At 60.1% G+C, this 17,449-nt stretch overlaps 1 protein-coding gene across 3 annotated transcripts in view; it reads right to left on the bottom strand.

Moving 5' to 3' along the window:
- Positions 1-17,449, bottom strand: part of LOC140605339 (adenylate cyclase type 1) — a 102,808-nt gene that overhangs the window by 38,910 nt on the left and 46,449 nt on the right. For 2 of the 3 annotated variants that reach the window (XM_072777625.1, XM_072777626.1), the window contains exons 5-11: positions 17,139-17,266; positions 12,608-12,766; positions 12,089-12,230; positions 10,200-10,355; positions 2,639-2,833; positions 2,401-2,498; positions 1,531-1,615 (exon numbers count right to left, since the gene is read on the bottom strand). In XM_072777625.1, coding sequence (XP_072633726.1) covers positions 1,531-1,615; positions 2,401-2,498; positions 2,639-2,833; positions 10,200-10,355; positions 12,089-12,230; positions 12,608-12,766; positions 17,139-17,266 — 963 coding nt within the window. Of the gene's footprint in view, positions 1-1,530; positions 1,616-2,400; positions 2,499-2,638; positions 2,834-9,880; positions 10,022-10,199; positions 10,356-12,088; positions 12,231-12,607; positions 12,767-17,138; positions 17,267-17,449 lie in introns of those variants that run through there. The other variant, XM_072777627.1, reaches the window with a different exon arrangement.

Below are 17,449 nucleotides of genomic sequence, written 5' to 3'. Positions count from 1 at the left end.
GATAGCGAGCCTGCGGGCCCCTGCCCTGCAGCAAGTGCTGCCCGCAGCCGGGAGCCAGCGGGCGTGTGCGCCCTGGGACCTCCGAGGCCGCGGTCACTGGCCCGGCAGCAGCAGGAGGACGGGACTGACGCCGCAGCTGGGAGCGGGGGTGGCCAGGAACGGGCAGCGGGGCCGCGCCCGCCCGCCACCTGCTTTCTACTCGTGTCGTCTGCTCTCCTGGCCCGCAGCTTCCAGACTCCCCCGGGGAAGGGCACCAGCCCAGCCGAGGAGGAAGGCCAGGTCCTGGGGAGGGACCCTCCTACGCGGGGCGCTTGGACACACTGCTCCCTGGGGCTGCCTGGAGACGCCAGGGTGCAGGGAGGGCAGCTCGTGGGCTCTCTGCGGGAGATGCCACGGGAGCTGGCTCTTCTGTTACCTGCGAAGCCACGGTCCCGTCGGCCAGCACGCCCACAGCCCTGCAGGAGCGGGGACTGCCAGCGCGGGTGCTGAGACCCGCCCCCCGTCTCGCCCCCAACTCCTGAGCCTGCGCACGCATTCGCTCACATGCAAAGGGGTAACGCGCTCTTCTGAAAAGTGAACGCTGCTGGTCGCAGAGACCGACGTGGGCGCCACCTGCATGCCGCTGGTCACGCGTGGACTCCACGGGGCCTGTCCTAGCTTTGAGGCCGGTCGCTGCTCATCTTCACGGTCAGTTTGCTTATACACTCATGGAGCAAACACATGCGTGGAAAATTGTTGTAATACAGAAAAAAAAAAAAAAAACAGCACATCTGCCCCAAACCCAGGAGAAACCCCCCCAGAAGGAGCTCCTGCTACTCTCCACCACCCCACCCGTCCTGTCAAGAGGACAAGCGGAGGCCACACATGTACCTGCCCAGGTGATGTGCAGGTAAAGGACACAGGCAAATACACATACCTGCCCAGGTGATATACAGATGCAAGACACATGTGTACCTGTCCCAAGCAGAGTGTAAGGCACACACACGCACATACACCTGGATCTAGGTCATGCACAGGTACGGGACATATGCACACACACTCCTGGACCTGAGTGATGTCCAGGTACAGGACACACGCACACATAAGTAGCTGGACCCAGGTGATGTACAGGACACACATGCACACACATCTGGACCACATGGATCATAGGTCAGGGAGAAGTACAACAGGCACCTGGACCCAGGTAATGTGCAGGTACAGGACACAGGCACACAGACACCTGGGCCAGGGGATTGCAGGTCAGGGAGACACACAACAAGCACCTGGACCCAGGTGATGTGCAGGCACAGGACACATGCACACATAACTACCTGTATCCAGGTGATATGCAGGTACAGGATACACGCACCCACACTCCTGGACCCAGGTGATGTACAGGTACAGTACACACACACACACGCGCGCACACACACACACACACACACACACACCTGGACCTGAGTGATGTGTAGGTACAGGACACAAGCACACATGCACACATGCACCTGGACCCAGGCAATGGCAGGTCTGGACATATGCTCACACACGCACCTGGACCCGAGTGATGTGCAGGTACAGGACGCAGGCCACCAGGAAGCAGATGCAGAATACCAGGAGCAAGAGGACAACCACGTTCCTAGAACAGAAGATGCAGGGTCACTGCGGGCTGGGGCCAAGCAAGGTGTGCCCGACAAGTGCCCTCGACCTCTCCATCAAGTCCCTTTCTGTCTTCCCCCCAACTCCTAACCAGCGGGGCCCATGGAGAGGTCCTCCCTCATGGAGGACCTGCCGCTGGGCACTGCCCTCCTGGGCCAAGTCATCTGGGAGCAGATTTTCTAGGAAAAGCTTGATCCCCACACGGGGCCATCAGGTGGTCGCCGTGTTTACAGCATCTGGGGACGGAGCAGCTCCCTGTGCTTTCTGGAAACTCTGGAAACCAGAGGAGAGCCACTCCACCAGGGGGTCTAAGAAACTGGCCTCTCTGGAAGGAAAGTGGACTTTCCTCCTGAAAACAAACACTGCCAAACTCACTTGGACTTTGGGTAACTGATTATTAGTAAATTACGACATTTCTCTTCCTTTCCAGAGGCCACTATTTCTCACTTTAACATATCTGAAGATGACGTGCACCTAGAAATCAACGTCCCTCGAAATCTGTCCTGAAGTCAAGGGTACACGTTGGGTGGATGGAAAGGCGCTGAAAATATCTTGTGTCTTAGGACTGTGTAAATGACACACGAGAACCTGAGCGTGAGCGTCCCACACGTGTGCCACCAGGGCCTGCCTGACGGCTGACTGCAACCAGGGGACAACGGGCTGTGGCTCGTGCGGTCCCGGTGCCAGGGACCACGGGGGCAACGAGCAGATGAGGAAGGACCTCCGGCGCCCTCCTGCCCCGACAGCCAGGCCTGTCACACTTACTGCGGGATGATGAGAAGGTAGACGAGGCCGAAAAGGGCGGTGAGGATGAGCGCCAGCACAACGGCACTGGTGAAATACTCGTCCTGGAGCTGGTGGTACTGGGAGACACGGAGACCGCCCATCAGTGGCTGCAGCTGCCAGGACACACGCAAGGTCCCCGCAGGGGCACCCGAGACCCGGGGACCACGCCGCCTGGAGAGGGGTGGGGGGAGTGGCTCCCGGGGCCCCTGCCACCTACCTTGCGCTCGCGCTCAGCCTGCTTGTACTTCAGGGTGAAGAAGTCCAGGTCTGCCATCTCCAGCTCCATCTGGCGCGCTTCCAGGAGGCGGCCGATGTACCTGTTGACGCGCGTGCCCGGCGTGGTGTAGACGACGTTTGCAGAGAACGATGAGCGGTTTCTGAGTTTCTCCGATGCGGTTCTCAATGCCCTCCGCTGCCGCCATGGAGGGAAAAAAATGTCAAATCCTCCACTTATTGAAGAAAAAGCTCTTCCACTCCCTCAGCCTGCTGTCTGGGGGTGCAGGTGCGGGGCCGAGATGCGGTCGTGCCTCCACCACCTGAGATCCCAGGTGACTTAGCGCATCACTGGCCCTGAGACGCCTGCGTCTGCAAATACGGGCATGCGACGTTCATGTGGCACTCTGTGTGGATGCGGGCAGAACCCAGCACAGAGCAAGAAAACAGAAGTTGGTTCTTGAAAAATATCAATAAAGTTGACAGATCTCCAGCAGGCATGACAAAGAAAAAAAGAAAGAGAGACTAACAAACCTGGGGATGAAACAATTATACTATAGACTCTGCTGACATCAAAAAGGTAATAAGGAAATACTGTGAACAATTACACACCTTAATTTGACGACTCAGATCAATGAACGACTTGGAACACACACGCTACCACAACTCACCTAACATGAAAGATTATGAGATTAGCCCTGTAATTTACTAAAGAAATTCAACTCATAACTGTAAAGTTCCCGAAAAATGAATCTCCAGCTCCAGGTGGCTTCACTGGAGAATTTTACTCAACATTTAAATAAGAATTAATACCAATTCTATATCATCTCTTCCAGAAAACAGAAAAGGTAACACCTTCCAACTCACTTTATGAAGTCGGAATCATCCTGATACCAAAGCCAGACCGAGACAAGACAAAAAAAGGAACACTACAGGCCATCTCTTTCAATACCGATGCTACAATCCTTAACAAAACAGCAAATAGAATTCGGCAGCCTAAGAACAGAAGCATGCACCATGACCATGAATAGAGATGCAGATCCTTTTACACATCTGCACATCGATGCAATACAGAAAAAATCCCATGGTTTTGTCAATTAACACAGAAAATTTGACAGTTGAATCTGACAAAATTCAACACTCATTCTTGATAAACAAGATCAGAAAACTAGGGAGGGAGGGGAAGTTCTCCAACTTGATGAAGATCTACAGAATACTGACAGCTACTGTCATACTCGCTGGTGAAAGATGGAGTGCTTTCAGCAACCCCAGCCATTGCAATAGGGCAAGAAAAAGAAAAAAAGAACATCAGAAAACTGGCCCTTTGCAGATGCCACAGTGGTGTACATAGAAAATTCTATGTAGGGGAGGAAACAACTCTAGAACAAATGAATTCCATAAGGTCACTGGATACAAGATGAACATAAAAAAGGTATTTCTTGGGGCACCTGGGTGGCTCAGTCAGTTGGGCGTCTGAATCTTGGTTTCAGCTCTGGGCATGATCTCGGGGTCCTGGGATGAAGCTTCACATTGGGCCCCCTGCTCAGCAGGTAATCTGCTTGAGCTTCTCCTTCTCCCTCTGTTCCTCCCCCTGCTTGTGCACTCTCATTCTCTCTAAAAATAAGTGTATTTCTTAAACTAATAATCAGCATGTGAAGACCAAAGTCAAAATTCAGTGCCATATGTACTCATGGAGAAAAACGAAGTACTAGCTACAAATCTAACACGTACACAACTTGTATGCTGAAGACTATATGATACTGATGAAAGAAATCAAAGATTTCAATGAACAAAGGGACACACGTGCTCATCCATGAGAAGACATGACACAGTAAAGCTGTCGATTCTCCTCATATTGATGTGCACAGGTTCTTAAAAAAAAAAAGATTTTATTTGCTTATTCATGAGAGACAGTGAAAGAGGCAGAAACCCAGGCAGAGGGACAAGCAGGCTCCATGCAGGGAGCCCAGTGTGGGACTCGATCCCAGAACCCTGGGTCAGGGCCTAAGCCAAAGACAGATGCTCAACCAATGAGCCACCCAGGTGCCCCGCAGTGCATGGGTTTAAGGTAATTCTTATCAAAATCCTAACAGGAATTTTTTCATAGATAGACAGGCTTATCTTAACTACAAATGGAAAGGGAAGGGGATGAGAATAGCTCATTTTTCTCAAAATCACTCAACCCAAGGTTAAGACTGATTGTGTAGCTACTCTGGTTGGAGCAGTACAGCACTGGTGACAGGAGAGACACAGAGATCTACAGAATAGAGAGTCCAGAAACAGCCTCACACCAATATGGTCAATGATATTTGACTAACTGCAGAAGTAATTCAATGGAAGAGTCAACAAAGGGTACTGGACCAACTGGTCATCCCTGCGCAAAAAAAGGAACTCTCAACCTAAACCTCACATGTTATAAAAAGAACTTATCAAACTCAACACCCAAGAAACAAACAATCCAATCCTGAAATGGGCAAAAGACATGAAGAGAAATCTCACAGAGGAAGACATAGACGTGGCTGACAAGCACATGAGAAAATGCTCCGCGTCACTGTATTTCCATCAGGGAAATACAGATCAAAACCACAATGAGAGTGAGAATGGGGAACACTGGCCAGACAGGAAACCACAAATGTTGGAGAGGATGTGGAGAAAGGGGAACCCTCCTGCACTTTTGGTGGGAATGTGACCTGGTGCAGCCACCCTGGAAAACTGTGTGGAGGTTCCTCAAAGAGTTAAAACTAGACCTGCCCTACGACCCAGCAATTGCACTGTTGGGGATTTACCCCAAAGATTCAGATGCAGTGAAACACTGGGACACCTGCACCCCAATGTTTCTAGCAGCAATGTCCACAATAGCCACACTGTGGAAGGGGCCTCGGTGTCCATCGAAAGATGATGGATAAAGAAGATGTGGTTTATGTATACAATGGAATATTCCTCAGCCACTAGAAACGACAAATACCCACCATTTGCTTCAACGTGGATGGAACTGGAGGGTATTATGCTGAGTGAAATGAGTCAATCGGAGAAGGACAAACATTATATGGTCTCATTCATTTGGGGAATATAAATAATAGTGAAAGGGAATAAAAGGGAAAGGAGAGAAAATGAGTGGGAAAAATCAGACAAACCACAAACGACCCCTAACTCTGGGAAACGAACAAGGGGTGGAAGAAAGGGAGGTGGGCGGGGGGTGGGGTGACTGGGTGATGGGCACTGAGGGGGGCACTTGACGGGATGAGCACTGGGTGTTATGCTATATGTTGGCAAATCTAACTTAAATTTAAAAATGTAAAAAAAATAAAAATAAAAATAAAATAAAAAATAAAAATAAAAGTAAAAATAAAAATGTGATAAAATATATGTATATATAAAAGATTAATTCAAAATGCACCATAAGTTTAACCAGAAAACATAGCAGTATAAACTTTTAGAAGATAATCTTTAGGGTTTGGGCTACATAGAAAATTCTTAGAACACCAGAAACACAGTCCAGAAAGGAAAAAAATATCAGTAAATCGGACATCTTTGAAATTTGAAACCTCTGTCCTGGGAAAGACACTGTGAACGGGACGGAAAGACAAGCTACACGTGTGACAGTAGAATCAGATCCAGGATTCATCGAGAACTGCGAAAAGTCAACAGTACCAAAAAAAAAAAAAAAAAACCCACTCCAATTACAAAGCAGACAGACATTTTGCCAACAAAGAAGAGAAAATATACGGACAGAAAACAAGCACTTGAAAAGGTGGCTGGCATGACGAGCCACCTGGGAGATGCCAATAAACGCAAGTCACTACACATGTGTTAGAACAGCCAACATTTTCTAAAACAGAGACCGCACAAAGCTGGCTGGACGCAGAGAAGCTGCGTCTCGCACACGTGGCTGCCGGGAACGTGGTATGGGACGGTCTTTCTGGAAACAGTTTGGCGGTTTCTTAAAAAAAACCAAAAACCAAAAACAAGACCCATCCGCGGCAAAGCTGGGCATCTGTCCCAGATAATAAGCGTTTACGTCCCCACGAAAGAGAACGCAGCGAATGTTGCGGTTTTATTTTTAACAGTCACGGTCGGGAACAAGCTAAACGTCCTTCAACGGGTCCCGCAAACGGTGGCCCGCCCACCCCGCGGAACGCCAGCCGGCCACGGGGGGACGGGGGACCCGGGGCTCCATCCCGAGTGAGGAGGAGCCAGGGTCACGGGGCGCATCCCGGGGTCCACGTCCACGATGTCCTCAGTGCAGAGGTCAGCACGGAGAGCCGTCCGTGGGGGGGGCCGGGGGCTGGGGAGGGGGGCATGTGGCACAGCAGAAGGGGGATCGTGGTGTGAGGGAACGACCCGGGGCACAGCCACACGCACCACCCAGCGGCGCCCGTCACTAGCTCGGGTGCACCCATCCTGGGGAGCCGCGACCTCAGGGAGCCCGCCGGGGGCCCCAGTGTGCACACTGCGTGGCGCCACCGCGGACCTGCGTGCGGCCAGGGTGGCGCATCACCGCCCCCCTCCGGAACTTGGCGAGAACGTGGGACAGGTTAGGACAGAGCCGTCACCCACGACCCCTGCTGGGCAGGTTGCTCCCACGCGACCAGCAGCGGGTCCGTGCTCCACCAGGGCCCAGCTGCTCCGAGGGCAGGACCTCCGCCGCGCCCACCCCACCCCCACCGCCCCACGGCGAGGCCACGCTTTCCCTCTTTGTCGTTCTTCCCTGGACTTTCCACAACAATCGTGTTTCCTCGGAAAACAAGTCAGAGCCAAGGTCACAAGGAAACATGCCCGTTTTGGTGCAGACTCTGGCCGCCTGAGCCTGTTTCCTGACCTGCCGGAGGGCAGGCTCGAGGCCTGGGTGCAGAGCCCTGGGTGCAGGCCAGCCGTGCAGCCCGAGGGTGCCCCTTAACCTCTCTGCTCCAGCTTCCCGGTCTGCGACCCACAACGAGGGGGGACACGGCGTGCTGCCAGCGGGAAGCATCGGAATCCACGCAGAGACCCAGGTGAGGCAGAGCCGCCGGGAGCAAGAGGCCCTTGCGGGAAGTCGGGAGGCCGGACTGGGCCGGCTGACCCCGGGCAGGAGAGGTGACCCGGACCCGCTCTGCTCGCCACCAGGCCTTGCGGGGACGTGGGGGGAACGGGGCTGTGCGGGCAGGAGAGCCAGCTTGGGGGCCGACATGGACTTGCCTCCTCTGCGTCCTTCCCGCCAGCTGAAACAAGGACGCAATGACCAGAGCCCCAGCATCCCTGCTGGGCCACGTGGCGATGACGGCAGACAGGCAGGCCGGAACAGGGTCACGGGTCTGGCTCAAGATGATCATGAAGCTGCCACGTGGGCCCCCACCTGCCTGCTCTCTGGGTTCACTTTAAGTGTAAGAAAGCTAACCTCTCTCCTGGTCAAGCCCCCACGACCGCGGGTTTGTACAACAGCACGATGCCCACGCTGACTCACAGCGGCCCTGAGCACACACACGAGTGACATGCATTTGGGGGGCTCAGCGGTTGAGCGTCTGCCTTCAGCTCAGGGCGTGACCCCAGGGTCCCGGGATCGAGTCCTGCATGAGGCTCCCTGCAAGGAATGGAGCCTGCTTCTCCCTCTGCCTGTGTCTCTGTCTCTCTCTCTCTCTCTCTCTCATGAATAAATAAATAAACCTAATAATAATAATAGTAGTAGTAGTAGTAGTAATAACAATAATAACAATAATACAGGGTGGAAAAGAGGCGCCAAAGTCAGAGCTACAACCATTCGTCCAGAAAACCGAGAGAGCCAGCCCCGGCCACACACAAGGGCGCCTGCGCAGGACTCAGGCCTGGACATGGACGACCGGGACACAGGGCCAGTGAGAGACCCCATCTCAACGGGGACACAGGCCCTGGGGGGCAGTGGGGACAGTGCTTGTGGGCAGAAGGGCCTGCCCGGCAGGGTCACCCCACAGCCACCTCCCCAGCTCCCCAGCTGGCATCCTGGCCCGGCCTCGGTGCCTGTACCCCCGCCCTTCAGAACCACCGGCCTTGTCACTCCCCGTCTCCACCCCGGGGGCGACCCCCGAGGTGGGAGGCCAGGACCCGCTGTCCCCAGCAAACAGACAAAGGACCAGAGTCGGCAGGTGTGCACGGCCCCACCTGGGAGGCATCCCGCACTGCAGAGGTTCAGGGGTCAGGGGCTAGGCCAGGATTCAGGGACATGGCCCTGTGCTCCCAGGAGGGGCAGGAATCCAGCAGCGACATCAGACGACAGGAAGGGAGGGAAGGGCCGGCGCGCACGTGCACAGGCATGTGTTCTCGTGCACACACGGCCATGCACACGCATGGACACTCACGCAGGCACACTTACAGATACACAAGAACGTGGTAAGAAAGGGAAGCCGCCAGGGGCCCTCACGACGTGGGAACCCAGGCCGGGCAGGTGGCAGATGCACCCAGAGAGCTTGCGGAGCCCGTCATCCTGACTGCAGCCACACAGGGCCTGAGCGAGATGGGCAGGAAGCTTCCCCCCAAAACCCCACCAGTAAACACCGACATGGGGAGACCCTGCCCCCCGTGGTGGGGGACGGTGAGGACCACGCTCTCAGACGTGGCTTTGCACCGACGGGACCCGCTCTCAGGAACACTCTTGCACATGCCTGCCCGCCTGGGATGTCCAAACCCACCGGCCACACACGTGAAGCCCCCGCGTATAGGGGGGTGCGCGGAGTCAGTGCCGATGGAATTCACATCCCAGCAAAATTCTCACAAACGTGAGCTCATGGCCAAATCCACAAAAACCCTTAGAGGCCATAAACCCCTGGGAGTGCCAGCCAGCAGAATCTGGCTTCTTCCTGAATGAAAAGCCCCTAAAACTGCAGGGATGGAATTCCTCGTAACTGCACAAAACCCAGGATGGCGGGGGACAGACGGCATGGTGTCGGGAAACGGGAATCAGTCGTGGACGGAGCCACACTGGGCTGGGGGGGCCCAGGACGCAAGGACACAGGAGGGGAAGGGGCGATGCGCCAGGCTTTTCCTGCCCCCACGGAGGACCGGGGTCGCCCCTGGAGGGGCTGGGGTCTCCGCCCACACCCCCAGACAGGAGGCCCATGTGGTTGAAGCAGATGCTGGGACCCGCACGGAGCGGCACCGTCCCCCAACCCAGCAGAAGAGGAGAAAACCCAAGGATGCCTCTGACCAACCCAAGGGGAAAACTAGAAACTCCCGGGAGCCAGGTCATGAGGCGGGGAGCCCAGGGGAGGCCGCTTTCCGCGGACTCCACGATCTAGCCACGGAGGAGAGGCAAGCAGGTGCTTGGCAGGAGGCCACGGACAGGAGGGGGCCGAGGGCGGGTCTGTGGGACAGCGGCCGGGTCTCACAGGCCGTGGCCGGGGCTCCAGACTTCACGACAGAGCATCTGAGGACCGTGAACCTGCAGACGGCAGCGAGGGTCTGAGCACGAATTTACCGAGAAGCACGGGGAATGCCAAATGGAAAAAAAAAAATGCAAGAGCATAGGAAGATTTTCACAGGGAAACGAAAGCCACCCAGCCCCGGACAGCATCCACACGGTCAGGAAGCACAAAGGACGGCGCGGGCGGCCCTCCTACCTTGTCGTCATCCTCACACGTCATGACGTTGGAGAACGGGATCTCCGCCTTGAACATCTTCCGGCAGTGCATGAGCTGAACCAGCAGGTAGCACACGGTCTTGAATTTCATCCTCTTGGCTGGCTTGATGTCGGACAGGATGAGCCCTGGGAATATCTGTGCAGAGAGGTGGCCCGGGGACGGCCCGTGAGCAGCCCCGAGCTGCCCCCGGGCCGGGCACGACCTCACGGGGACACGGACGCCAAACAGGCGAGCGGGACCGGCGGGGGACGGCTCTCGGCTCCTTCCGGGGCCTCTGGACCCAGAGCGAGGCCCGGAGCTGGGCCTGCAGCAGTGGGGGGCTTGGGGCCCGGCCAGGGAGGGACCCGGAGGCCTGGACGTCGCTGGCTGGCAGGCGGCAGATGACCGAGGACCAGCGCCCAGAGACCCCCGGGGTCCTGCCCCGCAGGCCCCACCTGCCTGGGTGACTGCTGCTGTGCTGGGGTCCTAGGCGACCCCTCGCCCGGCCCTCCTCTGGCCCGCGAGAGCTGCCCCTGCTTCAGGAGTGAGCTCAGGGAGCCCCTCGGCCGTGGGCCCCAGGTCACAGGGCCTGCACAGCCCCAAACCGCGGACACGCAGGACGGAGAAGCTTCAAGCTCTGCCTCGCAGCCGACCTGCTTATGTCCTGAAGGAGCACCAGGGCCGCCGGTGCCCCCCGACCCACCTGTGCCCCGCAACCCCCACCTGTGCCCCCTGCCCCTCACCTGTGCCCCCCATTCCTCGTCTGCGCCCCCGCCCCTCGCCTGTGCCCCGCGACCCCTGCCTGTGCCCTGAGACACCGTCTTGAGCCCCCAGACACCACCCGTGCCCCGTGGCCTCCCTTTCTGTGCCCCTGCTTCCTGCTTCTGTGCCCCTCGCCCCCTGCCTGTGCCCCGCATCACCCGCCTGTACCCCAACCCCCACCTGTGTCCAGCGCCCCCCGCCTGTGCCCCCAGCCCATCTCCTGTGGCCCTGCTCCCCGCCTCTGCCCCATAACCCCTGCCTAGGCCCTGCAAACCCCGCCTGTGCCCCGCATCCCCCGCCTGAGCCCCCTGCCCCTCACCTGTGCCCCACATCCCTCACATATGCCCCCTGCCCCTCGCCTGTGCCCCCCACCCATGCCTATGCCCCACATCCCCTGCCTGAGTCCCCCGCCCCCTGCCTGTGCCCCCGCCCCTTGCCTGTGCCCCTCATCCCCCCTGCCTGTGCCCCGCTCTCCCCGCCTGTGCCCCGTGCCCCTTGCCTGTACCCCCAGACTCCGCATGTGCCCCATGGCCCCCTTTCTGTGCCCCCTGCCCCTCACCTGTGCCCCCCGCCCCTCACCTGTGCCCCATGCCCCCTGCCTGTGTCCCGCGACCCCCACCTGTGCCCCGCCACCCCCGCCTGTATGCCGCGCCCCCCTGCCTGTGCCCCGCGCCCGCCCCCCGTGCCCCATGCCCCTTGCCTATGCCCCATGCCCCCCGCCTGTGCCTTGAAACCCCGTCTGTGTCCCGCGCCTCTCGCCTGTGCCCTGAGACCCTCCTCTGTGCCCTGAACCCCTCACCTGAGCCCTGGAAGAACTAGGCCCCCTTAATCACACCCAAATCCGTTTCCTTGGGCACACAGCCCTTGAGGGCCCCCTATGCGGGTCACGGGCTGTCTGGCATGCATGGCACCCTCAGCACTCAGCAGCCCCACCACTGACCTGGCATGCTGGAGAGGAGTAGAGGCCCAGGAAGGTCAGTGGGGGGGGGGGGGGCGGTTGCAGGGTGGCCCCGCCCCCGAGAGGACCCTGGGCTCCGCCTGGGGGTCCAGGAGCTCATCCACCCCGAAGGCCTGGCCCAGGCCCAGGACCAGGCGAGTGGGGGCCCCGTCCCCCTCCCGGAGCCTACCTTCCGCCGGTGAGACGGCACAATGAAGAACGTTTCGATGTTGTGAGCTTTCAGGAAGCTGTTCCTCTCGTGCCCATGACCCGGCTCCACCTCATAGTCACCGTTCAAACACGCCAGCGTCGTCTTCGTGATGTGGACTTTCCTGCAACACAGCAGCCCCGCCATGCCCAGGGCCTGCAGGCAGCGGCAGGCGGCCCTCCCCGCGGGTGTGTCCAGGACTCAGGCTCCCAGTGTCAGGGGTAGCCCAGGCACTTGGACACGCAGTGCCAGGAGGAAGCTGGTGTGCCCTCCAGACAGTGAGGCCACGGGGCCCCCCTTCCTCGGGTGAGCGCAGGGGACGAGCAGAGAGAAGTGACAGTACCAGGTGGTCCGAGCCTCGGACCTCCTCTCCGTCCACTGTGTCTCCTGCAGAGGCCGGGGGTCCTGGGGGCCCCCCGCAAGCCCCTCCCAGGTGGCTCCGAGAAGCACCTGCACCAGTCCTTTGGCCCGGAGTGCATCGCCTCCCCTCGCTCGACTCACCCGGGCAGGCCGGCGGCCTCCATGACGTTGGCCAGGGTCACGTCGTTGGACCACACGTCGTACTGCCACTTGCGCAGGCCGAGGACCCCGCAGAGGACCCTGCCGGTGTGCAGCCCCACACGCATGTTCAGATCCACCTCAGTGGCCTCGGCCACCGACCTGCAAGAAACAGGTCACGGGCATGAGCTGGGCCCTCGTGTACACCCGTGAGGGGAGCCCGGACAGGCGGGAGCATGGTGTCCCCGCCCGGCTCTGGGACGCACGGCCACAGTCAGGTGCCAGAGGGAGCGCTGAGCCAGGTGACCAGCCCCTCTGCCGCCCTGGTCTGTCCACAGGTGGCCCCCACAGCAGGTGTCCAACGGGCATTCCGCATGAGCGGCAAAGCCCAACCACACCAGGAGGCCGAGCCACGGCGTAGGACACGGTGGCCCTGTGGTTAGCAAGTCTGCCACAAGGGAAACCACAGACATGCAGGGGCCAGGCCGCCACCCTGGAGCCAACCCCACCAGCGCCCAGCCCAGGGCAGACCCCCACCCGCCCAGCATAGCAGGTGGCCCGTGAGCTCAGGGACCAACCTCCCTCCTGCTTCAAAACTGCAGTTGATTCATGTGCGCCCACCTTCTCCCTAGTACGACTTGGCCCAGCTGAGATGCAGCCTCCAGGGAGCCCTCCCAGGCCCTCACCCCCATCCCCCAGGGCCCATCACCAAGGCCTTTGGGTGCCGGTCGCCCTTGCAGGAACCCCCTCCCCCAGGCCGTGAGGACCGCGTCTCCCTTGGCCCAGCCTTCCGTGGCCGGGCGCCCATCACCGCCCCTTGTACCCACCGAGGGCCCAGCCCCCAGAACAACAGTGTTTCGCATGGGGTCCGGGGTCCCCGGTGCACGTCCAGAAGTCCGCGTGCCAGCACGGGTTACTTGGGAGTCTGAACGGGTGTGTCCTTGATACCTATTGACTTTTACACGTGATGAACGTATTTTCTCTCAATTTTAACTTTATCACTCATTTCCCAACCTCTAGTGAGAGGCGCCAAGACAAACAAAATGAGGTTAAAATTTGGGTTGGGTTTTTTTTTTTTTAATTGTTTTGTTTTTTGTTTTGAAATTTGCAAAAGGAAAGGAAGACAGAGAAACCTGAATGAGAAAAGCAGGACATGGTCTACTTGAGCGTTTTTCACATTTCCGCCTCTGCAGCCAGGAAGGGGCCCAGGGACGGGGAGGCGGGGACCCACGTGTGGCACGCAGCACCCCAGCCAGCTGCCAACCAAATCCCATAACCCACACACCCTCACCTGCTCTGGAAAGCTCTGCCTCAAACATCTGCCAACAGATGCAGTTACCGGGACACTCACTTCTCAGTAAAACGCGCATCAGGGAAGGTCTCACAGAGACGTAACCCCAAACACCAGAGCCGGAGCAAAGCGTGTCCGGCTAACGTCTCTTTGGCACAACGGCAGCACCCGCTTGCTGGTGGCTGTGCGACCCGACGCTCTGCAGCCTCAGGGGCCGGGACAGAGGAGCCGCGGAGGGGGGCACTGAGGCTCCAGCTGATGGGAACCCAGCAGAGCACCAGGGCCAGCCCGACCGGAGAGCCCCCAACCCCAGGAGCGGCGCCCACCCCGCAAGGAGGGAGCCCTGGGCCTCCGCTTCCACATCAGCGCCCTGCGCGGTCTTGAACACAGAGCGTGCCAACATTCCCGCCTGTTACTCCCACGGGAACGTGCCTGCCATGGAGTAGAGCACAAGATCACCCCCACCCGCTGCACCAGGAACACACACGTCCTCCCGCCTCCCCCCCCCCCAGCCTCAGGAGAGCTCAGAACCCTGGCGGCCAGGGCCTGCACACACCTGCCCTTGAGGAGAGGCCGTCCATCACCGTTACCGTGTTCATGCAGGGGCAGCAAACACCCAGCCCCTCACACGCCTGTCCTGAGCTCACAAGTCCAGGGACTCTCGTGTTTGCACCTCGACTGCGTGTACTGCCAGAGAGGCAACACCCTCGGGGCCGAAGGAGCAGCATCCCCCGACCCTGAGCACCCTGGAACCGCACACAGGGTCTGCAGCAGATGCTCTAAGAATCCCACAACCGGCCCAAACCAGCCCCCGGCTCTGGGTCTCCCCCGTGCGCCGAGGACCCCCAGCTGGAGCCGACCGCTCCGCGGCCTGGTGAGGGGCGTCTGCAAGCACCACCTTCCTGCCGGTCGCCCACAGCTCACTCTAGCCATCCAGGCCGCAGCAGGGCCTCGGGGATGCTGCGCCTTCGGGGCTCCGAGGGAGAAGACTGACAGGCCCTGCCCAGAAGGAAGCCGCCGTCCTCCCGGGGGGCCGCGGGCCCAACGCACAGCAGCACACAGCCCAGCCAGAGGCCAGACACCCGCCCTGGCCAATGCTCCTCGCTTCTTCTCGGGCAAGTTTCGCGTTTACAGAGTTCCAGGCTAAACACAAATACACACGTTTGCGCACGATTCTGTGTCAGAAGGGGGCGGTGCGGCAGGTGAGGGAGGCCACCGGCAGGCCAGGAGTGGCCCCCCAGGAGCCCGTCCCTGCGTGAGGCCCACCGTGCGGCGGACGCACACAGGCGGCGCCCTGCGCTGGGGCCCCCGGAGAACGGAAGAGGGGCTCACCGTGGGCAGGAGGCCGGCTCCGAGCTGTGGCTCTGGTGGCCCTCGCCCCTGTCCAAGCCGGGACGGCGCCCAGCACGCGCTCCCAGTTTTTGGAGACAGAGACCGGGCCCCGGAATCCCAGGAGGCCATGGAAGCCTCTGGGGATCCGGAGCCGACGCAGACGGCAGCCCCTGGAGGCCAGGGAAGATGCCCACTGGCCCCGGGGTGGGCGGCCTCCGAGGCCAAGGCCGGGTCTCAGGGCCGACAGGGTTGGGGAGCCTGGAGCTCAGCCTCAGCGGACAGGAGACACAGCCAAGGGGCCCCCACCGCCCCGAGGGAACGGAGCAGGGGGCAGACAGGTGGCCGATCCACCTCTCCACACGGCACAGCAGCAGCCACGCCCGAGGGGAGGTGCAGAACTCCGGGTTGGGGCAGCCAGGAGACGGTCACAGAAATCCCTCCGAGGCCGCCCAAGTGCGGCGAAGGTGGGGCGCACCAGGGCAGGCCCAGAGCCCGCTGAGCAGCCAGGCGTCCCAAGCACGCCTCTGGGCGCCTCTCCACCCAAGGAGACCTGGGGGCGGCGGGGGCACCAGGTCCCCCCAGGAGGCCCCCAGCAGGGGCGGCCGGCGTCACCCCCCTCAGGGACATCAACGGCACGAGCCGTCGGCGGCAGCCTGGCCAGGCCCTGCCGGGAACGCACCCCTGACCAGCTGATGGGGGAGTGGACACCTGCCTCCCCGCACCTCCCCCTGCACAACCTCACTTTGGCCCAGAAGGTCCCAGAACGACACAGGACGTGACCCAGGCCGTGCTCCACACTGATGTGGCCGCGACGTGAGAGCTGCTGGGCGTGAGCCCCACGCGACGACACACAAGACAGCACGGGCTGTGACACAAGGGGTGACACGCGACGGGGCGGACGTCACATGCTAACAAAGGATGCGATGCGAACCGCAGGCGTATTCGTGGCACGTGGTGCCCGGCGCTCTGATGGCTGGGACGCGGCCGGGGACAGGAGAGGACACCGTCGCGAGGGGGAGCCTCTGAACCCTCCGGGAGACGCACCTGTGCTTCCTGCTTGGCCCTGCCCGCCTGCCCCAGTGCAGCTCCCCCTCGAGGGCAGAGGCTCCAGTGTCTGGATGCACGCTGGCCTCACCGGGGCCTCTCCCGGCCCAACCCTGGCGCGGGTGCAGACCCGCCACCACTGGCACAGAGACCCACTGCCCGCAGGGCCCCCACCCCTGTCCCCGAGGGCGCTGCCTGCCTCCTGGACGCCCCACCTCCACACCTGTCCACACTTCGGAGCCGCCTCGTTTGCATCTCTCTCTCTCCCTTTTCTTGTTCCCCAGACGACGCTGCTGCTGCCACTTCTCAGCTCTGAGTGTGGATGCCGACAGCGGTCCCTGTGAATTAAGCCCGTCCTGCGGGGCTGCACCCACCCCTCTGAGCTGCACCACGGGGGTGCTCCAGCCACCGGCGCAGCCTCCCAGCCCCATGCCGTCCCTACCCCGACCGAGGGTCCCTAACTCTTCATCCCGCTGCCTGACGGGACGAGACAGGCTGGCTGAGAAGTGGACACGGCCGGCCCGCGGTGTCCAGGCGACGCGCACCTGTTCCCTCGAAGGCCCCTCGGCACGGGGCACCTGGACGCCAAGGCGTGCAAGGCCGAGCACGTGCAGTTCCTTCAGCAGAACCCGGCTGACTCCCTGGATGCCCGGCCTGGCTACGCGACAAAGCGTATTTCCTCCCGCCCCACTAACGCCATCCCGACAATGCCCGGGACGGCCACGGATGAAGAAATGCCATCCCAGCCAAATGCAGAGGAGGAGGTCCCGAGGCACACGTGCCTCACCATGCGGCCTGGCTCTCGGCAGAGTGGACGGGACAGCGCGGGGGCAGTCGCCGCGGGGACGGTCGCTGCGGGGCACTCACGTGATGGTATCGATCATGTCCAGGCCCATCTCCACGCAGCAGTGGGCATGGTCGGTCTTGGGCTGGGTGAGGCCGGACACGCAGTAATAACAGTCGCCAAGGATCTTGATGCGGCGACAGTGGTTCTCCTGGAGGGGGAGGGGGGGCGACAGGACAAATCCCAGGTTAGTGACCCGCCCGGGGCCTGGGCACCTGCACTTTCACCACCAGGTGCCAGAGACCACAGAGCGTGCAGCACGACAGGCAGGGGACCCCCTCGGAGGCCAGGGCAGCCTCAGGAAGGTGAGCAGCCCCCAGGGCTGTGGTTAGGG

This window comes from Canis lupus, chromosome 15 (assembly GCF_048164855.1).
Source record: "Canis lupus baileyi chromosome 15, mCanLup2.hap1, whole genome shotgun sequence".
In the NCBI taxonomy this organism is placed as follows: Eukaryota; Metazoa; Chordata; class Mammalia; order Carnivora; family Canidae; genus Canis; species Canis lupus.
The sequence above is the reverse complement of the archived record's forward strand: the minus strand, read 5'-3'. Positions and strand labels throughout refer to the sequence as shown.